This window comes from Drosophila mojavensis, unplaced genomic scaffold (assembly GCF_018153725.1).
Source record: "Drosophila mojavensis isolate 15081-1352.22 unplaced genomic scaffold, ASM1815372v1 contig_74, whole genome shotgun sequence".
NCBI lineage: Eukaryota > Metazoa > Arthropoda > Insecta > Diptera > Drosophilidae > Drosophila > Drosophila mojavensis.
The window spans coordinates 4,798,272-4,825,643 of NW_025318899.1; the positions used below are offsets into that span (position 1 = coordinate 4,798,272).

Below are 27,372 nucleotides of genomic sequence, written 5' to 3' on the forward strand. Positions count from 1 at the left end.
CTAATTAATGGGCGCAAGCGTAGGCGATTAACACACTTAAAAGCTGGCGACAAATTAAGAGACAAGAAAAAAAAATCACAGATTCTACAAGCGAACTGCAAGGCAACGGTTATTTATAAATAAATAATATTTATAAAATACAATAAGCACCACCAGCGACTCGATGTACAAGCGGTAAGACCCCAGCCTAGCAGTAACCTCAGGCCCACAATAACTTTTTGGGGGATAGCAAGCGTGGACGAGAGGGAGAGAGGCGGAGAAGGCAATAAAAACAATACAGTGGCAGTGGCTGCTGCTGACAACGACGTCGCAACTGTTTCTGCTTCGGCAAGACAAAGAAGACGCAACAACAAAAAAACCTCAAAAACAATAATAGCAAAAGCAGCAGCAACAACAACAGAGAGAGCGACTTTGAAATGGAGGCAATGAAATTAATATGTTTTGTAACCAGAATTCTACACTAAAAATAAACAATGAAGAAGAAGAGTTCTAAATAAGTGGACACGCTGGAAGCAAGGGAATGCATATGTGAACTTCTATACAGATAAACACACATTCATGCATATTTACACACTACATACAAGCATGCATATGTGCATGCAATATCATACAAATGAAAATGTAAGTATTGGTATGCAGAACTGTATACGTGTACATACATACAAATATTATGTCAAGTATAAAAACTAACAACAATGTGGCCTCCACACAGCAAGCACGCATACATACTCAAACACACACACACAACAATGCTGGTTGAATTCTTGTTGCGGAACTATAAATGTAATTGGAGTCTTTTGCACATTTGCATAAATCGTAGGCAGCCACCAGAAGCGCGATAAACAAGCAGAACAGCACGAAGATCCAGTGAAACAACAGAACGATAACAAAGTATAATCAAGAGAAAGAACGGACAAGAGCCTAAGACAACAGCAAGAACAGCAGCAAAAGCGAAAGCTGTAGATTATCACACTCATGTTATTGTTTTGCAATTTTTTTTTTTTTTTTTGCAATGTTAGCGACTGTCATTCCCTCTCTCTCTTTCTGTCTTTCTTTGCCATTCTCTCAGCTATGTTGATCAACGGTTTCGCTCTCTGGTAAGCCTTTTGCTTGTTTGGGAGATTTTTATTTTGTTTTTGGCCTGTTTGACCAAATACTGCGCAAGTCGAACTAAAAACCAGTTATTAAACGAATGCAAAACCCGTAACGACACACAGGGAAAGGAGCAATGTTTTATGTTCAAGCAACTGTAAATTCAATGTGTCAGCTTTTTGCCAGGTGTCCCAAGGTAGCAAGCCAGCTGTTCGATCAGTTGCCATAAATATCTTACTATTATGCTTGCATTTTGCATTATTGCCTTGCCTTGCTTTCGCATTCAACTTCTGCGCAGTGTGGCCAGGCGGCAGAGCAAAGAGAGAATCATTGAAAAATGCCGCTATAACATATTTGCCATATTTCCTACAGTTTTGTTAGTTAATCTAATTCGCTTTACGCACCTATCACAGTGTGTTGTGTTTCTATTTGCTCTGTAGAAATTTGCCGACACTCACTCTCACACACACTACGATTGTTGGTATGTATGCATATGCGAAGTTCAACTCCGGCGCAGCAGCTCTCGCTCAATCTCTATTCACGCACAGACGACAACAACGACGACGACGACGACGACGCCGCCTTTTTACATTTAATATTTTTTTCTCTTTTCGCGCAAAAGGAGTGGCGTCCACACGTTCACAACTTTACGTTTGCAGCTTGTTTTGCATTCACTTTAGCACACACATATGCATGTATATGTATTCATATGCACAATACATGATTATTTAGCAACACTTTTCCTTTTTGTCATGTTCTTTCGCATATATTTAACTCGATTTTGTGTACTCCTTTCCAGATCTGTAAATCTGCCAATTAACAGTTATGTATACACATTCTCATACACGTATATTATTCAATTTGAAATTTTGTTTTCGAAAGGGGTCGGTCCAACGGACAGTTGTTTGTTTTTATAGTAGTTAAAAATCGTTTCGGTTTAATTCATTATTTCTTCTTTTTTTCTCGTTTATTTTTTATGCGTAGAAGCGCGTCGTCTGAGCAGATATTTTGTTCAACTGTGCTAGCAGAACCCTGGGCAGCTTTGGCCAGCAGGCAGGTCTGCTTAAATTTCATAAACACAGAAAAAATACTTGGTGGCTCTGTAGAATTTACAATTTGAATTATTGAGCTTGTCATTCACTTAATACACGTCCGTCGCGGATATTAAAATACATAAGTATGAACAAAGGAAATTTTGGGTGCCGCTCAATACGTCCGATAACACCATGCGCCGACGACTCGTACACAACTAACTGTATCTATGCAAACTCATGCAGAATAATCGAGTATGAAAATTAATGAGAGCGATAGAGAGAGAGAGAGAGAGAGAGAGGAAAAGGCGAATAACAGAAGTAACCATTACAAAGAGCACGAAGAGAAAAGTTGAGCTGTTATGCTCAAATGGCACTGATAATGTTTTAATTTTTGGGTGACCATAAACCAACTAGTTCTTTAGTGAACAATCAACAGCGAAACAATAAACAACATTAGCGATGCGGGCTTTAGTTTCAATAATTATTATCATTGTCTGCATAATTACGCCAAGTCTTTGCAAAACTTGTACAGACCTCTTGCGTGAACTGGCCAACGCTCAAATGGAATTCGTTTACTGCAACACGAGGCACGCGCTGCCTGTTCAGGACGAGCGCCTGTGCAATGGCTGCAAAGTAAGATTTGACGAAATGTCAACATCTTACAGCGATCTGATGAAAAGCTGCTCAAAAATTTACACAGACGCAGATCGCCTGAATATCTTGACAACCACACAAAGTATGCTGCAGAGCCTGTGGGATCGTGCCTATTGCGAGGGTAAGTCTGACTAATCCACATATGATTCACATGATTTACATGATTAATCTATTGTGTACTGCATCTATGAATAGAGTGCTTCAAGAACAACAACTCCGGGAACTTTACAAGTTTGTATGACATTTTCTCGACCTGCTTGGCGGAACACCCAGATAGCAAGTGCACCAGCTGTCTGCTTGAATATATAAACATGAACAACTTTTACAAGAATTTGGATAAGGAGAGCAATGGCAAAATGTGCTTTGACATGCAGGATATAGTGAGTGTTAAGCTAAATTTCGCTATATTTCTTGCTCTTTCACTAAATGAACCCCTTTAGATGAATAAAACGCGCGTCCTATGGTCCAAGGATCTAAAGTGCTGCAAGCGTGAAGTGAAAATGTCCACGTTCCTGACGACCGTCGTCGTTGTCGCCGTGCTGCCCATTCTCCTCCTCTACACCGGCGCCATTGTGCTCACTAAGCGCCGAGAGGCAAATCACGGGCTGCTCAACGAGCAGGAGCCGGAACTGGATGCACCGTCCACATCTCAGCTCATTACAGCTGCTATTCTATCAACTCCGACGGTGCCGCCAGCTGTTGTGGACTCAAAGCTTAGTAATATATCGAACCTGTTAGCTACACGTGATTCCGATTTATCGAGCGATGATGAACCAATTCTACATCCAAAACAAAGTAAGCAACTGTTAGGGGATTCACCGAAATAAGTTCTAATGCATGACACACACAGACATATACACTTGTATGTTATGCCAATTTTATACGAAATGTTAAAAAATTTACCTTAAAAATTAGTCTAAACTGTACGAACTTGTATTATGAGCTGTTTAAGTGTGATATTGATCGTGAATCTGTTTTTTATATTTGCTCAGAGCAATGATTATATACAGCTTAAGTTCTTAAGATAGTATACTACATATACGAATTGTTCCAATATTGCAATACATCATATTTAACATAAAAATGAAAAGCTTTATTATAAAAACCAATTTTTATCAATTAAACAAGTGTACCAAAGTTTTCTATATCAATGTCAGGATCGATATAGCCCAAAAGCCTATTACTTTCATTATGCGATGTATACCTCGTCTGGGGCTGTTTTTCTTGATGTAAAGTTTCAGGCTTATCGACAGCGAAAAATAACTGTTTCTTTAACATTTTGGCATCCGTCTGATCGCGTCCATTGGCATCATTTTTGATAAGGTTTTTGACATAATTTTGTCTTCCTTCCTTTTCCTGTAGATTTTGTATCAAATGCTCTGCTATAGATTTCCGATGTGCGATTATATCATCATTTAATTGCCGAGTTAGAGCTGTTGTCTCAGCAGACATTTCATGATCTACTCCTGGCATCACTTCCAGCTCATTACCCAAACTCTCGAGGACGCCCAATTTGGCTTTCAGCTGCTCATTGGCCATTAACAATTGACGCTCTATCCTATAGATGTCGTTCACCTGGTTGGCCAAGCTCGTATCCAATCTATCGATTTGCTGCAACACCTCGTCCTTGGTGTGGTAAGCGAGTCGCATCTGATGTTTACGCACCTTGGCGTGCAGCCGGAGCAGTTCCTCTTCCTCTCGTTGGAGTCGAACATTTAAAGTGTAAACCTTTTCCAGCCAATAAATATTCGCATCGAGCGAAATATTAGAAACTATCTCAGCGGGTTGGTTGGCATCAACTATAAATAGTATATGAATATTTTAGTGAACATTAATTAGTGAATATTAATTATATAATATGATAATTTTATTTTGCTACAGCTATTATAAAATGTACAAATTATTTTATAAATTGTAGTTCACAAAGTGTTCTTACCTTCATGAATACACGCAGGATGTGGGCTATTGAGCTTATGGGAGCTTGTTACGCACTCCCATTGATCTTCCAAATCAGGTCTATCTAGTTCTTTATCTGACGCTCTACCTAATGCATTTAAATATGTGTCGATCAAATAGTTCTTACCCAACTTCTGTGCCCTCGCTCGGTGTTTTTCATCCTCAATCTTTAAGATCTGTTGCTCCTTTTGGCTAGAATGTAGGGACAGACAAGACCTTTGAGAGATATTCCCAGAATAAAAGAGGGTGAGAGTCCAACTTACTTCAGCAGGTAGATTTGTCTCTTGATGGTTTCGTCTTGGGCCAGTATAATATTCATCAAATGCTCATTTGGATTTAGATTGCACGGCTGTGGCTGCAATGGTTTAGTGTGCTTTGGTAATGCTGGGCCTTCTGTAACGCCCATTCTGTGTGCTTTCCCTCGACGTCTACGATATCGTTCACTCCGCGCACTGCCTACGGGACTGCCCATGCCGCTGTCCTTATCGGTCGACATGGAGAGCATTGAGAACATTTGGCTTTCCATTTGTTTACAAAAGCGCGCGGAAGTATCGGATGCAAGATTCCTAAGCTGGAGCTCACACTGGTAGATAGTGTATTTTCAATAATATCAAATAATTTAATGGGAAAATCCATTAATATATACCTGATTTTTGGTCAGTTTATCTGCAGTTGGTATGACATCCATTAGACGAGTGCTACCATCTAAATATTCCTCGAATCGACTGTCCCGCAATCGTTTAACAATTACGTATTGATGTAGGTTAGTATTGAGACCCTTGCTATAAGAAGTTTGTTCGTTTTCTTTGGTATTTGTTATTGTTGTTGCTTTGTGATTTGCGTTTTGGCTAGATGTATGAATGGATCTACCCGATTTGTTGGATAACGTATTGTATATTGGTAAATGTTCATTGTTCTTCCCCTCGAGATCTTTGTAACTGAGTAGCGCACATATCAGATCGGTACACGTAGTGCTTGCATCCACACCAGAGACCCAATGTTTCTCCCCGTCAATTGTGACTGAAATCTGATCTATCAAGCTATCGCCAGTACTACGCACATCCGGGCTCGGGTCACTGTCAGCATTACAAGAAATTCTCTCGTTCGGCTTGAAAAAGTTTGCGTAGTTGGAATTTGGAGCAACGACTGTGACCGACGCTTTCTTCAAAAGTCCTGAATCCTGCTTCAGCATTATCGTTGGCACTGCAATGAGTCAGACGGAGGAAGGGAAAGAAAGAGAGAGAAGAAAGACATATAAATGCGTTTGTCTTAATTGCATGCTTGAACCATTTGTTGTAGACACTCGGATGTAAGGCAGAGGAAAGGTGGAGAGTAGAAGGTATCAAAGACTTAATTCCTTTGGCTTCTCTCGGCTGAGTCACAAATCAAAGCGAAACAAAAAAAAAATACTTCCGTAAGAGAGCTGCTTTTGCTTTGTTTGATTTCCCAAATGTAAGTGATATTTACAAAACTCTGCACAAAACGAGAATCGAGTATGTAATGAAAGGTTCCGACTAGCATATACATAACTAAATAAAATATAGAATCATTTCTATTATCGATCTTATGATTTCGATCTGAACTGAAATGGTATATATAGTATAAAATATAGTATGTATGAAGTATATACTAAACTATTTAACGCCTTCTGTTTCTTTGTACAAGTACTTTAAATAGGAAAAACAATTAGGATCTACTTCCCATTAGACTTTTCGTAATATCTGTAGCCCGATTGAGTTGTAAAAGTAAATGCCTAAGGGTTTTATTATGCCTAATCTCCATAAATCTAAACCACAGGCAGTCTTTACATATGTACAGAGTAAAGAGGCTTTCGGACTTTACAAATTAAAGTGAGCGCTAGGAAGAAATCTATATATCTATATAAACAGATACATATATATAACTAGCAATGGGTGTATGTTGTGACTTGAGCAGAATTACAAATCGCCGACACCATGGCATTTTGGCCATGCTACGGCTCGTTAGTAACCAGACAACAGCAGCAGCACCAGCAGGTTTACCACACCCAAAACGAAGTTTGTTTGGCATTTAAAATGGAAGCACTAAAATGACCAAAGTAATTTATCGCATTCATAATACGAATTGATCATTGGCCGGCCAGCACAACTATCAAGTGTAGACAAATCTTTGGCTTCCACTTGTAATGGCCAAATCACGTTGAGAGCGTGGAATCTAGCTTGGGTTTAGAAAGTTACATCGTAGCATTGTAAAGTACGCGTGAAGCTTAACTAACAAACATTGTTCAGAGAATATAATTTGGAAATGATTGTAAGTACCACAGAGAGGTAGTCGAGGCGGGTGGTACTGACTGTGGGATACTCGCTCACGGCATTAATGACTAAAATTACATTTTCTAACTTCCCATGAGTCGATAAGCGATTTTATGTAATTTGGGTATTTTTTTTGTAGATCTATAAGTAGAACTGAACAATTCAACAATTCGTTCTATCAGATTGCCTACATTTTACGCATACAAAAATCATTTATGTATAATAGCCAAACAATCTTCAAGAGTCCAATATAGATTACATACAAATCATATATTTCTTTCCAAAACTCTTAAACAGACCACTTAACAGTTTCTTTATTCACTTTTGCCGCGCCCCCAATGGCGTATATGAATATATAATATCAATGAACAATCTCTACGATTCAAAGTCCATAAATTCCTTTCATTTCGTAAACAATAAACTCCATAATTCTTGGAGAATCCACAGTTACAGCTTCTTTTTCTACATTTACCACGCCCACAATAGGCGTACAGCATTCGAACAATCTCCGAAAAAAAGAGGCCACTAAACATTAATATTAACATTACACAACATCCATCTGCTCCTTTCATTTCATTGGAACGAACGAGCATAACTACTTCTTTCGATTTACATAAAAGTGGCAATTATAACGGTTCTTATTTCTTAAGCTAACACACACAAAAAACTAAAGCCAAAAACTACACGCTTCAAAGCGCTTGTTATGGTTGCTGTTTACTGTTGTTGTTGGACTTGTTCTGATGGCACTGTTTATTGTTGTTTTCGACTTCTGATTTCATGTTTTCACCAATTATTTCACTGACAGTCATTAAAAACTTGTTACGATCTAATGCAGCACACTATTTCTTGAGGTGTTTATATTTTAATTATATATTTATAGATAAACATACATCGTCTTTTGCTTTTCTTTTTTTGCCCCGTATTTACACCTGCTACAACTGCTTGCTGGCCCGCCGCCAAGCCCAACCAACTCTTTTGGCGTCGTCTTTATAACTGAAGACAAAATCCAAAAAACGAAGAAAAAGCCGACATATAGAAAAAGCTTTCAGCTCTCAGGTGCAGCTTGAAGAGAAACTCACGCTTCACGCTGAAGAGCTTCAACACAAGCCGTGCATTATTTAAATACATACAGACAAACATAATTACACACATAAATACATTCATTGCTAGTGGACCAACTTAGCTAATATTGTGTCGACAGACACACACACAAACGTCATTAAATACAGAGCTAAACACAAATTGGTGTGTTGCTGCGCTCTTTGCTCTCCTTGCAATACACACAGCTGACTCAATACAATAATTCTTTTACTTCTGCTCTCTTCACTCTTAATACAAAGTCGTAGCTTAACGTAACGGAGCTAAGCTTAAACACTTCAGCTGACACATTCACTCACACACACTCGCATTAATATCCAGTGGTAAACAATGGTTGGTGTGTTGCTGCACTCTTCGGACTTCTTACAGTGTGTCACACAAATACAAATAAAATTCGGTTACTTCTGTTCTCTTTGCAGCTTAGTTAACGTAACGGACTCAGACTCAAGCACTTCAGCTGGCACACTCACACACACACGTACAAAGACATTAAATTAGTGTGCCTCTTTAAATTCGCTCCCATTACAGTCTGTCAGACATGAACAACATAGCTAAACACACTCGCAACTTTAAAGTTTTGGTTATTCTGCTCTCTTTGATCTTAACGATCTAGACTCGATGCCGCATAAATTATATGCGTTTGTAGCAGTCGATTGTTTGTTTGTTTGTCTCTGCTGCGAAGTATTATGAAACTACAGATTCAGGTGTATAAATAGTGAATAAAAAAAAGACAATTACCAAAAGCTCTTAAGTGTAGCACACCCGTTTGCATCTAACGAGTTTGGCACTATGCAACACTTTGCCAAAGTTATTCAACTGCTGTCGCTAAGTCTGGTTTAGTCCGTTTAAAACGTGACGTCGTCGTCCTCCTCCTCCACCTCCTCCTCGTTCGCATTGCTTACACTTGCAAAAAGTTGTTATTTTATCATGTCTACAGGTTTGTTTTTGTTACGCTTTTTAACCTTTCACTTTCAGTTTAGTGGTTGTAACTATCGCAATAGTTACCCAAAATTGTAATAACTTGAGAAGTTGACTTCAAAAGCTCACAATCGCGGTTAAAAGTTTAAAGCAAACTGATTTCAATAATTGATCATTTATGTTGATATTTATAATTAAATTATTTTAATGTAATTTTTTAAACTAAAAATCTACATATATGTAAATTATAATTATAATAAATATATTTTTTTATAAAATTACTTTTTTTTTTAATGAGCACATTTAAATAACAATATTATTTAAAAATATATTACATTTATTTATGTACAAAAATAAACATTGTATTATAAAATACAAAGCTCTTTTATACACTGATCATGGTAGCCTAATAATTTGAATCTTGCCTTATATTCACCTCTTAATTCACCACGCTGAGTGCAACTAGCTTACGCTATTAGAGTCAAGCGTATTTCACCTCTGCTCTCTGCTCTCTCACACGCTCTGCGCATTGAAAACCTGTATTTTGACTCAGCGTCAACGCAACAGGCATATATAAGCCTGAATGTGTGTAGTTAGAAGAGAGCTTGAATAGAGATGTGCAAATGAGAAGTATTTAAGCTCTGGTAAAGCACGTATGTAGTAGCAAAATGATTGTTTATTAAATACATATTTATACAATAAAAACAAAGCTATTTCAATATATAGTAACTATAATTTTAATTTGATTTTTAATTCATTTTTCAAAAATAGTTTAATATAATAATAATATAATTAACTTTCTGTATATACGTACATGATACCTTAAAATTTGAATTAATGATCATTTACATATATATTACATTTTTATTTCGTTAGTACATATTTTAGGAAATAAAAGGCGTAGTTGGTTTGCAGTTTCACATATTTGTTTACCATCTACTTTGACTAAAGGTCATCCAACCTACGTCATTAGCTTCCACTGCTCGCTTGAGTAAACACGAACCTCTGTGCCATCTCTAGAATTGAAGCCGAGTCGACTAAGCTAGCTGAAAATCGTAACAGCTTTAGTTGTTAAGCAATCGTCAGTGTGCGCGCTGTTAACTTGTTGGAGCGGGCCCAAAGCGCTTGCGCAGCTGAGATAGTTTAAAAATAAAGAAGAAGAAGCAGCAGCAGCAACAATAAAAAAATATAAACGAGCAAGAAAAATACATAAAGCAATAAATAGCGCAACGTACGAGGCTAGGTACGAGAGGTATTCAAACAAAACGTCAATGAGTATATGAGTGGATTCGGATGTTGTGCGAGTATATAAGCATTTTGGCGTTGCACCCACGTTTATAAAGCCACAAGCGGATTGTTCAAACGAAAATATGTATATATATGTACATATATAAGTATATGTCGCGTGTGGGTATGTGTGAGTGTGTGTGTGTATAATGAAGCACAATTTGCAGCGACATTTAAAAAGGGAAAAGCTTTAATTGCGTTGATTTTTTGCATCATTTAATGGCAATTATAAAACTAATTCGAAATTTCTCTCAGACACAATGAGTTCATTAGATACATATATATAATATATATTTGAAAAAAAAAAAAAACATTTAAGCTTTTACTAAACAATGCTAATTCAAAGTTGTTTTTTTCTACCTACATACAACAGGTATTTCAAGGTCGTAAACGTATCTCTGAACTATTGAAGCTGCCGAAATATGCCTCGAAAATTACTGAAATTTCTCATTATATTCGATAATTCGTCGCTGCTGTACTTTCCGGGTCAGTTTCTATCGGGACGCGTGCTCATAGAACTACAAGATGAGACTCCAGCTCTGGGTCTGCACTTCCATGTGGTGGGTGAGGGCGTGGTGCGTGCTGGGGGGCGACAGGAGCGCACTTACGACAAAGAGAATTACATAGATTTTCGCATGCGTTTGCTGGGCGATGTGGATCAGGGTCCTGCGATACTATCGCCTGGCATACATAGTTTTCCCTTCAAGTTGGGGCTGCCCATTGGCCTGCCCTCCACATTCCTGGGCAGCTTCGGCTGGATACAATATTATTGCACTGCAGCCTTGCGTGAACCCAAAGGTCTGACACACAAGAACCATCAAGTGTTTATTGTTATGAATCCCATTGACTTGAACCTGGAGAAACCAATACTATCGGTAAATATATCGGAATGCCAGAAAAGCTAAGCTAATGTTTGCTTCAAATTCCTCAACAGCAACCCTTCACTTGCGAGGTGGAACACAAACTGGGCGTGGTTGCCTGTGTGGGTGGTGGTCAGATCAAATGCCGTGTGGTCTTGGATCGCGGAGGCTATGTGCCCGGCGAGAATATACTCGTCACAGCCTTCATATCCAATGCTAGCAATGTAACCATAAAACGAACCAAGGCATCACTAACTGAGGTAAGTTGAGGATAATTTAAAGTTCGATCCAAGCTAATTCAATACGGCCTTATAGACCATTGAGTACTTGGCACGCGGCAAGACAGTTCAGACGGAGAAGCGCGCTCTGGCCGTGCTGGTGCGTGGCAAGATACGTCCTGGCGGCAAGGACGAATGGCACAATGATAGCCTCTATGTGCCGCCGTTGCCACCAACGAATCTGCATGGCTGCCATCTGATCAAAATCACATACGATGTCTTCTTCGTCATCGAGCCGAAGTCGCTGGAAAAGGAAATCAAATTGCAACTTCCAATCGTCTTGGCCACATATCCGTTCCGCAATAATGCCAATGATGTGTCCAACACTTGGCCCGAATCCGTCCTAAAGCCGGACACACATTATCCTTCGACATTGCCCATATTCCGTCCGTGGCTGCACGAAAAGCCAAATGCAAATTAACGCTCGATGCGATGCAAAACAAAAGAATCAGTTGTTGGATTAATATTTTTTGCCATACATTAATTTATAACTTATTTAACTCTCTCTTAATGATTTGTAAAACTTCGAGGATGACAAAACTAAAAAACAATTAAGTGGGCTCTAGTCGGGCGTAACCGGCTTGGAGATAACCGAAAAATGAGCTGACGTTTCAATTATAGTTTCCAATACTTATACAGATATATGTATCTATATATACAACACATATACAGGTATGTATGCATCTTCCTACCTTGACCTTTAATCGCCAAATCCTTAGGCATTAATTTGTTTTCCAATTTTGATATATTTCATATATTCCATATCATAAACCATAACTTGAGTTTACTTGGATCTCTTTTTATTTACAAATATAATACAATTGCTCCTACAGTGATACAAGTTCGCCTTACGCGTTCACAAATTTGGGCAATACAGTGATAAATCCATTAAATCTTATATATATACCATATGCTACATGTATTGTAGATTGTTATATTTAGTACATACATATGTATCAAAACAAATGCACGTGTGTGTGTGTGTGTGTGTGTATGTTTATTATTTATTTACATCTCATATTTGGCTGTACATTAGGTAAAACTACGTAGATTGCTGCTCTGGTTCTTCACATAAAATTCAACTCTTAAAGTACTTGAAATTAATTACGAAATTCATATTAAATTTATAGATGATAAAAGAATACAGCTACTTATAGATTAGCTTCAGTTACTTTTATACTTATATACGGTATATATATATATTACTATATATATGTATTTAAAATTAAATGTGTATATTAGCGCAGGCTAACCTCTACGTATATTTTAATTTAATTTTAGTAAAAGTATTTATTATTATATTTTTACCTAAAATCATAATTTTTTTTTTTTTTTTTGTGTTTGCTTTTGGTTGTGTTAAACCCAACTTAATCCATTGTAACCTTTGTAGCAATTGTTTGAACAATCAAATGACTTTTAATTGCCTTGACCAACAACATTTTCTCGAAAACTCTTGATTTTTTGTACAAAGAACGACTCAAGTGCCTCGGCGCACTTGTAGAACGAGGACTCCTTGGGATTATAATAGCGGCAGTTATCAAAGATTTTCGTCATATCGCCAATGAACTCGGCGAGTTTACTATAGGTGTTTGATTCGAGTTTCGTTTCCATCTGCTTGAGATCTGTGCGGGAGAGAAGCAAGTCTTTAGACTAGACTTTAAATCTGATAAAATAATATAGGAAATCATACCCATGGGCTCCTTAATCACTTTGTAATAGTCCGGTGCCTCTTCCGGATCAACCGGTTCCATAAATGGCCAGGCACTTTTGTGGGACTGCAAAAGAGAAATGAAAATTGTTACGTCAGAGATTTGAAGCTAACTTGGCTATTAGTTTGATTAACGCATTACCTGTATTTGCTTGATTAGGCTTTTGAGTTCAATAACCTCGCTCTGCGTTAGGCTCTTTATATCTGCGATATTCGCATCCGAATTACGCTGGCACTCCGGGCAGACATACTCGTCAATATACTCCGCCTCGCTTTGAACGATGCCAACGCAACGGCCATGGAACCAGTCCTGGCACTTATCACAGCAAATATAAAATTGTGATTCATCGTAAGGCTGCCGACAGCTGCAGTACAGTTGCTGCGTCTCACGCGCCTTCTGGCAGTCGGTGCAAATGAATTCCGTTAGCTTTTTGGACGCCTCCTCCGTGATATTGACGCAATCACCATGGAACCAATTGCTGCACAGATCGCAACCGACATAGAATCTACAATTATATAATGATGATGGATAAGTATATAGATAGTATAAAAGCATATATTCATTGTGTATTACTTGGTGTCATCATAGGGCTTGCGGCATATGCAATATAGCTTCTCCTTCTTGCGTGCCATCTTCTTGGGTCGGCCCACACTGTGCCGGCTGTGCAACGTTGATGGCTCTGCGCCAAGACTGCGCGCAATCGAAGGCTTCGAGTGACTGCAATACAAATTATATTTGATGTCAATATAGAAATTATACTACATATATATGTATATACTACTACTAACCGTTTGTGCTCCGTATTCTGATCCATCAGACGTTCAGCGAACACTGACGTACGCTCATTGTCGGATGTGGGTTTCTCTGGCGTTGTTGCGCTCATTGCACGCACATGTCGATTGGTCTTTGCCTCGACTTCCTCACGGATCTCATTTTGCAGATTGCGCTCCAGCAGCGAACGCTTCCGCAGGATGCTCTTCTTGAGCAGATCTTTATGGCGTTCCAGTTGTGTTTGCTTCGGTTCACTCAGGTTAGCGGCATCCTCCAGTGGTGCCACTGACTTACGACTGCTCTTCACTGTGCTATTGTTGTTCTGGCTGGTCGCGGGCAAGGGATGATGACGTTTGGATGGCGTACGCACCTTCCATTCATCATCGTCGTTATTGTTGTGCCGCGAGGCAGTGCGTCGTCGACTAGACGAGGTGCTGGCAGACTCATTTGTCGAATTCGATTTATTTGCTGCTGGCGTCCGCTCGCCCAAGTTCTGAGAGTTTTGCTGCTCCTGCTTCGTACGCATATTAACCAATTTCTCTTTCAGCTCGGGACTCAGATTGCCCTGATTGAGTACATTTGTGATAGCTGCAAGAGATGATAGATTAATATATAACATGCATATAGTGAAACAAGTCATTCAATAATCTGGCTTACTTTCTTGTATATAGCCGCTGGTGACGACAAAATCTTCGGTTCGCTCCGACGATGTGGCACAGAGATCACCCGATGATGCCACTACGGCATAGTCTACGTTCTCCTCCGTAGTAGTTGTTCCAACTGCGTTGTTGTTGTTGTTGTTGTTGTTGTTGCTGTTACTGGTCGTTGATGTTGTTGCTGTTGTTGTGTTGATGCTATTATGCTTATCAGCTTGGGTAAGGCAAGTGGAGGAGTCGAGGCCGATGCCGATGCCATTGCCAACGGCACCTGTGCTGTTTGCTGCTGCACCACTGTCGTTGGTGGTTGGGGCGATTGCCTCATTAGTAGCTGTAGGCGCGGTGGCGGTGGCAGCGGCGTCGTTGTTGTTGTTGTTGTTGCTGTTGATGCTGGTGTTGTTATCGTTGGTCTGCAATATATATCGATTGACGGCTTTAGCACTATCAAATTCATTCAATTTCTGCACATGATCATGATTAGCTTGTTCATTAACTACAGTTAACTCTTTACTTTCCACCTCTGACTTAAAACTAATATCATTCTTGCTGTTCTGCTTGCTGTTGTTTTTGTTCTTGTTCTTGTTGTTGTTGTTGCTGTTGCTGTTGCATGCATTATCATTGGAGCTAGCCGCTTCACTTGACTTGGCCAACATCATAGGTGTTTCGCTTGATGTTTCGGCTTTTACTGGAGAAATTGCAGGCAGAGTTCTTTCCTTCTTACGCGGCGGACTGCATACAACAATAATCTCATCATCATCATCATTGCCACCAGGCTTAGCTGGATCGCCGCCTGGCGCAACATAATTCGAGTTTACAACGTACACAATTGAGACGCCACCAACCTATGCGTATATTATAGTATATAACATATATTATTTACACCAATTTAATTATAATCATAATTTGATCTAGATATACATTTATTTAGCTATAGATACATCGATTACAACTGATAGAGACTTAAGGAATGTTAAAATGGTAGATATGAGTAGGCACCTACCTGGCTTTAATCAGAGATCAGTTGTAGTATTTATTCCAGGCAACCTTTTTACGATTTTTGTTATGGTTTGTAGTAGAGTTTGTGGTTGAGATGTTGTTGTAGTAGTTGGTTTGGTTTGACGAAGAGATTAACACGTGATTTTTTTCAGTTTTTTTTTTTGGGAGTTGTAGTTGTTGACACACGGATATTTTTAAGGCAATGCATTTGATAACGTTTTGGATTTGGTTTTCATTTGTTTTTTTTTTTTTTTTTATTTTATTTATTTTTTTTTTAATTAGTGGCAGCATGGATTTGTATTTTTTTAAAAGGTATTCGAAATTGAATTTTAATGGTACAAAGTTAGTTCTTTAAAAAAAGCTTTGCTTTTAAAATATTTATAATGAAAATTGCGGCAAAAATGTTTTTATTTTTGTTCTTTTATTTAACGTCTTTTTGTGTATGAGCTGTGATTGATTGGTTGACTGACTGACTGCGTGTCTGTGTTAGTGTGGGTGTGTGTATGTGAAACTCTGGTATTTTCGCTTTTTTTTTAAGTGTAAAAATTTATTTCGATTTAGATGAGATGATTACAAATATGGTTAAGCCTTTGTGTTATTAATTCGTATATAAATATATATACATATATATACATAATATATATGTATCTTGTAGATATATTTATATATATGTATATATATTCTTTATAGCTTTTTTGCATGCGCTTACGCGGGACGTAGGGGTAGAAATTCGTCGCTTATTTTTTTGTCATTTGGTATTAAAATACCAGCACTGCCTCCGATTTAAATACATATATATATATATGTATATAATGTATATATATTATATATATATATATATTATAAGTCAGCCAACTAAAACTCTGTGTGTGGGTTAATCTCTTCAGCAATATTTATATATATATATAATAATATATATATATATATAAATTTATATTTGGTTTTATTTGATTTTTTTTAAGCAAATTTGAATTTGGCCATGGGAGCAATCAATTTAGTTGGGTCTCTGGGTTTTGTCAACTAATTCAACTGATATCTGATTAAAGTGTTGTTTTTTTTTCTGTTTTTTTTTTTAACATATGTAAATCGAGATTTGTTTTTTTTTTTTCATATATATTTCGCTTACACTTGGAAATTACAACGATTTCTTTTCATACATACATTTTGAGTAACTGCATATGAATATGTATATGTATGTATGCACATACATACATACATTATATATACATATATATATATAGAAAGCGAGCGCTTTTTGTCAACACAAAGGCCAATTTGCAAATAATCATCCAACTAACTCAGAAACAAAAATTTACGCACCACAGTTTCAATAAAATTATTTTGTGCTTCGTTTGTTTAGGGTGTTTTTTTTTTTTTATAGATATAAGTATTGTAATATATAGAGAGAAAATAAACGGGGCTTTGAGAATATGAAGAAAATATATGAGTGTCAAAGCCTTAGAGAGTTAATAGTTTTAAGTAAAATAGAGCTACGCGGATTTCTTTTTTGACGTCCATTTTTGAGCGTGTGTGACAGGTGTTTACAGGTAGTGTGAGGTCAGCCTCGAATTTACAGTTAGGCGACAGTTTCTGCTGCAATTTTTTTTCTTGACTTATGTAAGAAATATTTACAATGCATAAATTATTTTAATTTAAATTATATTTAAAATTAAAATAAATAAATTTTTTTTTTTTTTTTTTTTAGTGGAAAATAATATTTTGAATTTAATTTATGCCCATTTTTAGTTAAATTTGTCTTTGTATTTGTTTTATTTAATTTATTATGATTTTTTTTGTATCTTGTGTCTCAGTAGAATCTATCAATATAAGAAGTTAGAATTAATAAATGTACAACTATGTAAATATATATTTATTTAATTTTTTTTTTTTTTTAGTTTCATTTTTTTTTTTTTTTTTTTAGTTCTACTCTTGACTATATATTGTATGAAAAGAAACAGGATTGGTCATCGTTATTTTGTATATTTCAATACATTTCGTTTATTGCAAAAAGCGCTTTACATACATTACAAGTAACATAGACAATAGAGATAGAAATAGATAGTTATAAAACCAAAGTTGTTGAAAATCTAGGCAAGAAATTTCTTGTTGTCTAATACTTTTGCCCTGGTCGCTAATAATTACGGTCACAGTCTGTTAAAATTGCTCGCTAGAATAGGTAAACGAAATAGACTCATTTGAAATGCTCAGGTGTGTGGACTAAACGAACTAATATTGAATGCTGAATGAATATTATCTATAAACTATCTGCTATTTGTTTTTTCTTTTTTGTTTTTTGTTTAAAGACTTAACACTAAATATTTAAATGGCATTAAATTAAGATTACATTACTAATTATAAACATAATAAAAAAGGTACTAAAAATTAAACAAATTAAATAAATACGTATATATATTTTAAGAAGAAAATGCACGTTTCTAGAATATATATTCGCCAACTGCATAATTGTAATTTATTAATGAGAATCTCTATATATATATATGATCTCTACATGTATATATATAGGTGTGTTTGTGAGTGTATCTGTGTGTCTGTGTGGGTGTGTATAGTATTTATGTGCGTTTTCTGTGTGTTGGAGAATTAGTTGACAAATAATTATATTGCAAAATTAAGCCTTTTAGTTGTGCAACTTTTTGTATGTAGAACCAAACAAATCCCTTCTCGGCTATTTGTTGGGCAAATTGCTTAAATCACGCTTTTCTCACACTCCACAGTGGAATGTGCAAACTGTTTTTCGAGGATATTTCAGAAATGTTTAACAAATATTTTAATGGATACCAAAAACAGAAATTAAAATAAGCATTTAAATTAAATATTTTAAAAGAACAGAATGATAGAAATAGTAGAAATAAATGAAAATTAACTCCAAATCATAGCAACATGCGTTTTGTTCTGTGGTAAATGTTAACTTAAAATTATATTTTAAATTATTAATTGATATAACAATGTGTCTTGAATAATTTGTCGACGGGTTGATTGGTCGGTTGGTTGGTTTAAGCGCTGCCTACGTGTTTTATTTAAGTGCTTAAGAGTTCCGCGTGTTTGCTCTCTCGCCCCTATATGATTGTTTTGTTGCATTTAAAAGCTACTCACTTGTTGATGGGTCGCCGCTTGATGAACGGGCGTTAGAGGCGGCGGCTGTGACGATTGTGCCGTTGTTTCTGGCTGCACAGCCAGATAGATTTTTGTGGGGCCTAAAACGCCTAGCTTGCCATTAGATTCTTGGGCTGAGATAAGAACAGAGAGAGAGAGAGAGAGAGACATTAGTTTAGGCTATTCAACTGAGTGATTTATAGTGTGCTGGGCGTTTACCTTTCATTAACTGTTGCTTCACCTGCGCTTGCACCAGCTGCAGTTGTTGTGCCGTAAAGTCATTGCCCACAAGTCCTTGCAGCACAATGCGCGGTCCGTGCTCTGTTTGCAATACTTGCGCCGTCACACATTTGATCACTGTGCCCGGCGGCTGATTCTGCAGGAGACTCTCCTCAACACTCAAAGGCTGTTGTGCTGGCGCCTGCTGCACCACTTGCTGCACAATATGTTGTTGCTGCTGTTGTTGTTGTGGTTGCGGTTGTACTTGCTGTTGTTGCTGTATGACGACTTGTTGTGGAGTTTGTTGCACAACTGTTTGCTGTTGCTGCTGCTGCTGATGCGTCTGTTTAACGGGTGAGTTTTGTGGGCTTGGTTGGGCTACGGCAGGCGTCGCATTGTTGGTCACAATATGGGCATTGCCATCGCCCTGATGCTTGATGTGAGCCACGATTTGAGCCTGATTGTTGCCCAATGGCTTCACAATGACTTGCTGTCCATTAATCGTAGCCACTTGCAATTTGCCCTGCGCCAATTGTTGAGCCAACGTTGAGTTGGGCACAAGCACTTGCTGTGTGGTTGCCTCAGTGCTCTCTGTGGTGCTACTCTGTGGTTTCTCTTCGATGGCTTGTTGATGCTGCTGCTGCTGGTGTTGTTGTTGTTGTTGCTGCGGCTGCTGCTGTTGCACCACCACCTGCTTAACCAATTTGGTTTGCGTTGTGGGTGTCGCTTGAACAGTTTGATTTGCTTGCACCACATATTGTTGCTGTGGTTGCACGATGTGTTGCTGCTGCTGCTGCTGCTGTTGTTGTTGTTGTTGCGTTTGTATTTGTTGCTGCACCATTTGCAGAGCTTGACTTTGCGGCACATTACGTTGTGTAACGATCGTTTGTCCCGGACTCAATATTATGCGCTGCCCACCCACAACAATTTGCTGCTGCACGTTGCTCGTGTTGACAATTTGCTGTATCACCTTTTGCGTGGGCTGACTGGCCATCTGCTGATTAACCACAATTTGCTGCTGTTGCTGCTGTGGCGGCGCCTGCTGCTGGATGTGCTGCTGAATGGTTTGTGCTTGAACAATTTGCTGTTGCTGCACTGTTGCAGTGCCTTGTTGTTGTTGTTGCTGCTGTTGGCTGGGCGATGCAGATATGATAACCTTTTGTCCCTGTGAGCCTTGTGTTACCAGCAACTTTGAGCCGGGCTGAACAAACAGTTGCTGATTCGGCGAAGCAGTTGTTACCACTTTCGGCACAAGTTTCTGAACCATTGGCGAGGCTGTGCTGGCTTGTACAGTTTGCTGCTGTTGTTGTTGCTGCTGCTGTTGTTGTTGCTGTTGTTGCTGCTGTTGTTGTTGTTGTTGTTGTTGCTGCGCAAGCAGTAATTTATTTTTGACTTGCGCTAAAGGCAGGGTAACACGCTGAGACGCTGCTAGGCTTTGCGCACCCGGTGACTTGCCAATGTTAACATGTTTCACTGCAATTTGTTTGATCACTGGAGATGCGGCATTGCCAGCGCCCGTCGCTGTGGGCAACGTATGCGATGCAACCGGCGCTGTCAATGTTTTAATTGGCAGTTTACCCTTGACACCTGAACGGAAAGAAAAGCAGAACGTTAATATAAATATTTATAGTAGGCATTTAGTCGACTTACTTGACGTCACTGTATTTGATGTTGTTGTCGTTAGAACATGCAATTTTCCATCTGGCATTTGGACCAGCTGCTGCCCCGGATTGAGGCCTCGCACGCTTACTTTGCCATCGGGTCCACGTATGATTTGTACTTTGTGTGGCGTGGAAGCGGGCGTCGTGGACGTGGCATTTGCCTGTGAAGCATTCGCAGAGGGCGAGGGACTCGCTGACGACGAGGCGGCCGATGCTGAACTGCGCGCCAATTGTGTGGTTGCCTGTTGTATGATGCGCGTTGTGCCATCCGGATTCTTGACTATTACACGTCTACTGCCAATCACTTGTCCTTTAACTGCCGGAATTTTAATGATGTCAATTAATTAATATATTAAATTACCAAATGGAATCAATTACCAGGGGTTGACGAACGTGTCACTTCATTCACGCCAATTACTTTACGCTGCTGATGCGCTGCACGTTGAAGCTTCAACTGCTGTTCCATTTTATCCTTGACATCCTCGCCAGACTTTGGAGCCAGCAGAACACGTGCACCGCCTGGACTGCCCACTGTTGAGGCACTCAAGCCAGAGCCATTGCTTGACTCCAGTTGCCGTGATGTCACCGACCGCGTCACCGTGGCCAGGCGAGCCTTCTCCTGCTTCTCGCCAATAAACTTGATTTCCCACAGCTCCAACTTATCCTCATCCACCCATTCCTCACTTATTTGCGGCTCTGTCGGCTGTGGCGATTCGGCACGCTTGCGCTTACGCAGACCCGAACGTATTGATGTTACCTCTGTGGGAGTTGAGAGTTTATTATTAATTGATCTAAATGTAGTTGAAGCTGATCCTTACCTCGAATAGTCTTTGGCATCTCCAAAGGTATGACAACCTTGCGTCGCAGATAGCTTGTCTTCTCGCCGTAGCGGCCGGCATGGCGCAATTTCAGCAATTCCAGTGTGACGATTTCATTCTCAGTTGTGACCTGATGCTTGCCATCCGCGGATGGCGGCTTGGCAATCATGTCATCCCATCGTAGGCAAGACCACAAGATTCTTAGCTGCAATGCTATGCACGACAAAGTCGTCGCATTGGATGTACGATATGACCAGCATGTGCGGAACAGAGGCCTAGAGCACTGATACTGCCAAATGGAGTTGTTTTTGGCAGCATGATGGAAGCCACTGGCCGGTGCCTTACCGCCCAGACGCGACAGCTTGAGCAATTCGTAGCGTGGCAGCACCAGGAGGCTGCGCTTCTGCTTGTGGGTCAGGAAATTGGAAATGAGCGGATAGCGCGCATAGGTTGGCTTCTTGACAACTGTTGTCTTATCATCCGCCTTCACAGACTGCTCATACAACTTGGACTCATCGCGCAACAGATAGACGCGACCCCGTGTCGAAGTGGCGGAGTAAACGCGCTCAGTGCCATTCTCGAAATATTCCCGTTCATATTTGGTGACATCCTCGCGCTTAACCGGCCGTTGGGTAATGGGGAATCTACGGTTTTGTTTGTTGAGCGGTATATCTTTGTCCAAAGTCTGATCCAAAACATCTTTGGTGCCAATATACGCCTTCTTGGGCTTGACTGTGCGCTTCCGCCGCAGGCCCGGAAACATATCGATATCGTCCATATTTGCCGTCGAGCTTGCCGCCACAGTCATTGAATCCTCTGTGCTCTCTATTTCCACATTGCTGCACACGTCCATATTCTCGATGTAGTCCATTTTGTCGGAGTCTTGAGTATTTGAATCTGGATTCAGACTGCTAGCTGCATTCTGCTCCTCCTTGACTTGCACCTTTTCCGTGTCCTCGGGCTCGATCTGTAAGCAGCCAGTGATCAACTGGTCAGTGAAGGGAACTGCATGCGTCCGAGCCTGCTCCCAGTCTTGTAGCAGGTCAAGCGGCGCTTCGTTTTCATGCAATTTGTGATCGTCGGACTCATCGATGGCCAATTGGACCGATTCCTTTTTGCCCTCTGTTAGCTTCTGTTCGAGTATGGACGGCTTTTTCACGGCACCCAAAATCGCGGCGACCGTCTCCTTGGAGCCATTGCCGGCCGTGTGTGCCTTGCGCAGTAGCAACAACAACTCTTTCTTTGCCCGCGCCTTCTGCAGGCAGAGAGGGGAGTAACAAGTGTTCTGAGTAATCTGCGAAACGGCATTCGAGTTCGTATTGCACTCCTTCGTATAGCAACGGAAGGTCTTGGCGTAGCGATTCAGCTGGCTGAACTGCAACCGAACAGTCTGTATTTGCTTGGCCAGCGAGTTGACGAGATCTAAGTTGACGTTGGATGGAATACTCCTGCCCGAGGATTCAGTGAGGCGCATCAGACGTTTCTCGAGATACGTTTGCTTCTGGCTGCCTGCTCCATTTGCTGTGGATGTTGTCACCAAAAGTGGTTTGATATCACCTTCCACATCGGATTTGATTGCAATTTGTTTCTCGACCTCGGCCAATTTGGTGCGCCGCTCCAGCAAATCATCGAGGCGACATTTCCGAGCCACCTTCGGATAATAGATTCGTCCGGGCTCAGTCAATGCCTTGCTCACATCAATTAGACCATTCACCCGCTCCCCAACATCCTCCACCACATCGATGTGGGTGTACTGTTCGGGCAGATAATGACACACCTGGCCCGCATCATGCACTGCCTTACATTGCTGAATGAAGCGCTGCGTTCGCGGATCAACGAGGATCACCTCGTTGACATTCTTATCCTCACCCATCGTATAGTGTACATAGACGCGATTGTGGGTCAAGGGCTGAGCACGGGTGCGTCGCACACGGACGCCGCACCGCCGACTGCTGGACAGCCAGAGCCAACCCCATTGGCCGTGAACGCGATACTCCTCGCCTTTCTGCTTCCACACCTGATGCTTCAGGCCCAGCGAGTATTTGATGTAATTAAATGCGAGGCGATTGCGCTCCTCCTCGTCGTCACGTTCGCGCTTTTCACGTTTCTCTTGCTTCTTGCGCTCCTCACGCTCGCTACTCGTGATCCGCTGGAGATATATGTGCCCCAGCTGCTCGTGCCACACATTGGCAAAGACGACGCTCTTCAGCGATGACTGAAACAGCAACAGAACAGCAGCAAAATCTGTTGCCCGTTTCGCATTCATTACGGCATTATTCCACAATTTCTTGTTGCTCTGCCAGTTGATGTTCATGAAGGGCGCAGCTATATTTGACTCAAAGTTAAGCAGCGTCTGACGCAATGTGGTGATAATATTATCGCATGTGCCCATTGTGATGCCAATCCATTTGAAATCCGAAGCCGTTGTCAGTGAAAATTTGTGGGAGAGATGACGCCGCTTGTCGCGCTCCTCATTTCGTTGCGGCTTGTTCAGTGCTATGGGATTGGTGGCGTACTGGTTGACATAGTTCTTAAAGCCCTGCTCCATGCCCAGTTTGAAGTAGAGTGTGCCGTTGTTCAATTGATTTGTCTTTTGACGCGTTATCATCTTATTATCATCGGCTTTCTTGACGGTTTCACCCGCCTGATCGTTATTCTCATCGGCCGATATATTGGATGACTCCTTTTCGAGTAGTTCCTGTGTAGCCTCGTTCTCTAGATCTAATAAGGTGCGCTTGTTATGTTTGTGCTCGTTGGTGAGCGACTCTGTTAACTTCATCTGACGCTCAATTTCCTCCTGTCGCTCCGTCAGCTGGGCAACAAGTCGAGACTCTAGCTCTGTGGCATCTAAACGCTTCAGCAGCAATTCCAATTTTGATGTTGTACTATAGTACCAGCAAGTGACGCCGTCAATCTGATCCTCAACAAATATACGTCGCGCAATAAACCAGTACTTGCGACCGTGTCGATCCACGCCGAGACTATCGTGCCGTATGAGCACGCCCTGTTTCTCTTGCGGCAGAACACAGTCGACTACGCCAGAGACTTTGTGGGAGCGACATAGACCGCACTGCCAGTCCTCGGTAGGTACATCGTTCATGGGCGGATCGACACACTCCAGGTGATAGACAGCCGGGCATGTCTCGCAGCATAACAAATCGCCGAGGCGATGACAGACACGACAATGATCATCATAATGGATGGGACCCTCCTGCACCATCACGTCGCGCACCGAGTTGGCAGTGAGAAACTGATCAGCCAGAAATTGCAGCACAACCAGACGATGATCGACGCCTGTGTAAGGGTATTCGCCAGTGCTGAGTATTTTGTAAACATTACGATCGAATTCTCTGTCACTCTCCACATAGCTGCGCAGCACTTCTGGCCATGTGATGGCATCGATCAGGTAGAGACTTATGTTGACGGTGTCCTTTTGATCGAGCGGCCCAAAATGAGTGCCCTGTACATCCTCCTCGCGCAATATGGCCTTCAGGAGCATTATATGAATGTCCGTGAGCAGGGCACTCTGCTCCTCACAGACCAGTGCGGCACAAAAGTCCTCCAAACGGAAGGGCGACAGCCGTACCAAGTGACGAAAGCGTCTCAATACTTCATAAATACCTACAGCACGCAAAACGTGCGCATTGTCTATAAATAAATCTTCGGACGAATCGGGCAATTCGAGTGCCGGATACTCTCGTCCTTCCTGTAGCCAAATTGGCTCCGGGCTGGGCGGACGCGGCGGTCGCCCCAAGCCGTTCTGTGTAAAACTGCAGACTGAAAACTCGGACTCACTCTCATTGGCCGCGTCTAGGCTCTCATCATCGCTGGGCGTAAGTAGCAAATCGTCTTCATTATCGGTCTTCTCCTCATCCGAGTCACCGAAATCTGACCCATAATGATACTCCGACTCGAAACCTGTCACAAATGTTAGAGGGGAAAACAATTAGAACTATATTCACATATAGTAGGGAATACATCTATATATATCTCGCTGCCTATATGTTTAACATTTACCCTTTAAACGAGCAGAGCTCATGGTTGTCAAGCCTGTCTTCTTCTTGATCACTATTCCTGACTTCAGGTAGACTTGCTATTATCGCGAAATGAATAAATCGACCTTGTATGATTGATTATTATCAAAAACTTCTTCAAATTCGCTCTCGTTGGACTCTTTTTGAATAATCTCAGCTTTGCAATTAATTACAATTTATACAATTTCGTTCAAAAATCGACGACAATAGCACATTACTTTACTTGTCAATTGGTAGAGAGCTGTAACATTTTTTTTAGCAACATACAAACTTTGACAGTTTTTTTTAAGACTGCTCAGTTCTAATATAAGTTGTCTGTGTATATGATATAAGTGATACCATCTTGCTTCAAGTAAAATATTGATGACAGGGTATTCAACACACATCTTTCAGCCTAAATATTATGTCTGTTCTATGTATATAATAAATAATAATGACTCCATATTGTTTTTAGCTACAATATTAAGATCTCAATACTATTTTAAATAATAGTCTCGATATATTAATATATATTGCTACTGCTGACTTGTCCAACATTCAGCACAAATATAAGGTCTGATTTATGATACTTTATACTACTACTTTCATTCTATCTACAATATCTTAAAACTACTTTAATCGATAAATTTCTTATATGAATATCTAGTTACCTTTTCTTCCTGAATAATTGTTACTACTGGAGTTAGCATGGGCATTTGATTTCCGTCCACGGCCCCGTTTCGAGCCGCTGCCGCGCGCGCTGCGATTGTTGTGGCTGCCGCGACTGCATTCATCGCTCTGTGGTGAGATGCAGCGTGACGCCGATGGAGTGCTTGGCTGGGATTTGCCCTCACTGAGATATTTTGGCTTCTTGAGCAGATGATAGTTGAAGCGTCCCGATGAGCGCTCGTTTGGCGTCTTTGGCGGGCGACCACGCTTCCGGCTGCCTCGACCACTCATTATATTCTGATCAGCCTTTGCGTCGTTATTGCGATTATTGATGCCTTCGCCACCCACTTTCTGCTTAAAACTATCCGTATGTACGTGTGTGAAGCGTGTAAGCGTGTGTGCGTACTCTGTTACTCTCAAATACAATTTATTTCTCCTTTAGCTCTTCTCGAAAAACACACATTATCTAAAAAACACACACGGAAAATAAGATTTGTTAAAACAAAACAATTTCAACTGGTAAATGCAGCATCAACTGTAATTGGTATTCGTTCACGTTCATTTGCGCATACAGTTGTATTGACGCATATGTATATGCATGTACATGTGCAGAAAAAATCGATAAAATTCACAAAATCTCATAGAAATACCATTTTTGTTTACAATTCGAATATTGAAAATGTTTGCTAATTGCATATATGGCGCCAAAATAATGTATATATACACACACATATACACACACAAATCACACAGTTAAGGATGCTTTGCCCTGAGCCAGGTTTGCCAAATTATACATTCTCAATACTTAATGCCGTGCTAGGTACTCGACGTCGTGTCTGTATGTGTAATTGAATAAGCGAACGAGCGTGTGTATGTGTGTGTGTCTATGGAGCTGAAGCCAACGCACATTGTCCGCCATTTATAAAACCGAAAAAATTTTTTACAGACTGTCACAGTTATGTGTGAATAGCACAATTCACATTTACATTTAATGCAATTTACCTATTGCACTTGGCATCACATTGCGAACACGTTTTAATACTTATTTTTCAATATTATTTAACTATTCTTAAGCAAACTGTTGGAGCGACTTTTACCTTACATTTTACTTCTGCACTAGTAACCCGAATAGCGTACAGTCAACCAATCACAGCGCGTCTTTCATTTGCTAATGTCGCAAGCGACCTCTAGTAGTCGTTTAACGTACTATACTGTACATGGTTGTATGAGCATTTGACGCAGTGCTGCAATCGTATCTGTAATCGATAACTGTTCATGGGA

The 27,372-nt window shown here is 40.2% G+C and overlaps 5 protein-coding genes across 26 annotated transcripts in view; 2 read left to right on the forward strand and 3 right to left on the reverse strand.

Moving 5' to 3' along the window:
* LOC6581437 overlaps window positions 1-2,352 on the reverse strand; it is a 40,167-nt gene extending 37,815 nt beyond the window's left edge. For all 15 annotated transcript variants that reach the window (XM_015161841.3, XM_044010257.1, XM_044010260.1 and 12 more), the window contains exon 1: window positions 1,497-2,352. The gene's annotated coding sequence lies outside the window, so the exon portion shown is untranslated. The remainder of the gene's footprint in view (window positions 1-1,496) is intronic.
* Window positions 2,353-2,516: 164 nt separating this feature from the next.
* Window positions 2,517-3,917, forward strand: LOC6581439 (osteopetrosis-associated transmembrane protein 1). Its single transcript, XM_002007133.4, has 3 exons — window positions 2,517-2,901; window positions 2,976-3,160; window positions 3,221-3,917. The coding sequence occupies exons 1-3, from the start codon at window positions 2,586-2,588 to the stop codon at window positions 3,605-3,607; spliced, it is 888 nt and encodes a 295-aa protein (XP_002007169.2). The 5' UTR covers window positions 2,517-2,585; the 3' UTR covers window positions 3,608-3,917.
* Window positions 3,852-8,158, reverse strand: LOC6581440 (ras association domain-containing protein 10). Its single transcript, XM_032731441.2, has 5 exons — window positions 7,918-8,158; window positions 5,383-5,939; window positions 5,000-5,319; window positions 4,717-4,928; window positions 3,852-4,579 (listed from the first exon to the last, which is right to left on the reverse strand). The coding sequence occupies exons 2-5, from the start codon at window positions 5,926-5,928 to the stop codon at window positions 3,900-3,902; spliced, it is 1,758 nt and encodes a 585-aa protein (XP_032587332.1). The 5' UTR covers window positions 5,929-5,939; window positions 7,918-8,158; the 3' UTR covers window positions 3,852-3,899.
* Window positions 8,159-10,090: 1,932 nt separating this feature from the next.
* On the forward strand, window positions 10,091-12,067 carry LOC6581441 (arrestin domain-containing protein 17). 2 transcript variants are annotated; one of them, XM_015161845.3, is made up of 4 exons: window positions 10,091-10,295; window positions 10,704-11,205; window positions 11,265-11,450; window positions 11,506-12,067. In XM_015161845.3, the coding sequence occupies exons 2-4, from the start codon at window positions 10,753-10,755 to the stop codon at window positions 11,887-11,889; spliced, it is 1,023 nt and encodes a 340-aa protein (XP_015017331.1). In that variant the 5' UTR covers window positions 10,091-10,295; window positions 10,704-10,752; the 3' UTR covers window positions 11,890-12,067. The 2 variants fall into 2 exon arrangements, with proteins under 2 accessions (XP_015017331.1, XP_002007171.1); XM_002007135.4 differs by having other exon boundaries at window positions 10,091-10,286.
* Window positions 12,068-12,446: 379 nt separating this feature from the next.
* On the reverse strand, window positions 12,447-27,279 carry LOC6581442 (nucleosome-remodeling factor subunit NURF301). Of its 7 annotated transcripts, none has more exons than XM_044010265.1 (13): window positions 27,189-27,279; window positions 26,094-26,557; window positions 21,410-25,327; window positions 20,970-21,350; window positions 20,581-20,907; window positions 18,931-20,517; window positions 18,712-18,845; window positions 14,606-15,014; window positions 13,966-14,536; window positions 13,751-13,894; window positions 13,319-13,682; window positions 13,159-13,243; window positions 12,447-13,090 (listed from the first exon to the last, which is right to left on the reverse strand). In XM_044010265.1, the coding sequence occupies exons 2-13, from the start codon at window positions 26,380-26,382 to the stop codon at window positions 12,885-12,887; spliced, it is 8,415 nt and encodes a 2,804-aa protein (XP_043866200.1). In that variant the 5' UTR covers window positions 26,383-26,557; window positions 27,189-27,279; the 3' UTR covers window positions 12,447-12,884. The 7 variants fall into 7 exon arrangements, with proteins under 7 accessions (XP_043866200.1, XP_043866201.1, XP_032587333.2 ...); XM_044010266.1 differs by having other exon boundaries at window positions 27,194-27,256; XM_032731442.2 differs by having other exon boundaries at window positions 27,094-27,239.
* Between the last annotated feature and the right edge of the window lie 93 nt (window positions 27,280-27,372).

Excerpts from the sequence above, each read along its gene's own strand:
- LOC6581439 (XM_002007133.4), top strand. The coding sequence starts at position 2,586 with ATGCGGGCTTTAGTTTCAATAATTATTATCATTGTCTGCATAATTACG. Across the intron at positions 2,902-2,975 it reads GGATCGTGCCTATTGCGAGG|AGTGCTTCAAGAACAACAAC; the intron begins GTAAGTCTGACT and ends ATCTATGAATAG. Across the intron at positions 3,161-3,220 it reads GCTTTGACATGCAGGATATA|ATGAATAAAACGCGCGTCCT; the intron begins GTGAGTGTTAAG and ends GAACCCCTTTAG.
- LOC6581440 (XM_032731441.2), bottom strand. The coding sequence starts at position 5,928 with ATGCTGAAGCAGGATTCAGGACTTTTGAAGAAAGCGTCGGTCACAGTC. Across the intron at positions 5,320-5,382 it reads ATAAACTGACCAAAAATCAG|TGTGAGCTCCAGCTTAGGAA; the intron begins GTATATATTAAT and ends ACTATCTACCAG. Across the intron at positions 4,929-4,999 it reads AGACAAATCTACCTGCTGAA|CCAAAAGGAGCAACAGATCT; the intron begins GTAAGTTGGACT and ends CCTACATTCTAG.
- LOC6581441 (XM_015161845.3), top strand. The coding sequence starts at position 10,753 with ATGCCTCGAAAATTACTGAAATTTCTCATTATATTCGATAATTCGTCG. Across the intron at positions 11,206-11,264 it reads TGGAGAAACCAATACTATCG|CAACCCTTCACTTGCGAGGT; the intron begins GTAAATATATCG and ends ATTCCTCAACAG. Across the intron at positions 11,451-11,505 it reads CCAAGGCATCACTAACTGAG|ACCATTGAGTACTTGGCACG; the intron begins GTAAGTTGAGGA and ends ACGGCCTTATAG.
- LOC6581442 (XM_044010265.1), bottom strand. The coding sequence starts at position 26,382 with ATGAGTGGTCGAGGCAGCCGGAAGCGTGGTCGCCCGCCAAAGACGCCA. Across the intron at positions 20,908-20,969 it reads GACACGTTCGTCAACCCCTG|TTAAAGGACAAGTGATTGGC; the intron begins GTAATTGATTCC and ends AAATTCCGGCAG. Across the intron at positions 18,846-18,930 it reads GAAGCAACAGTTAATGAAAG|CCCAAGAATCTAATGGCAAG; the intron begins GTAAACGCCCAG and ends TTCTTATCTCAG.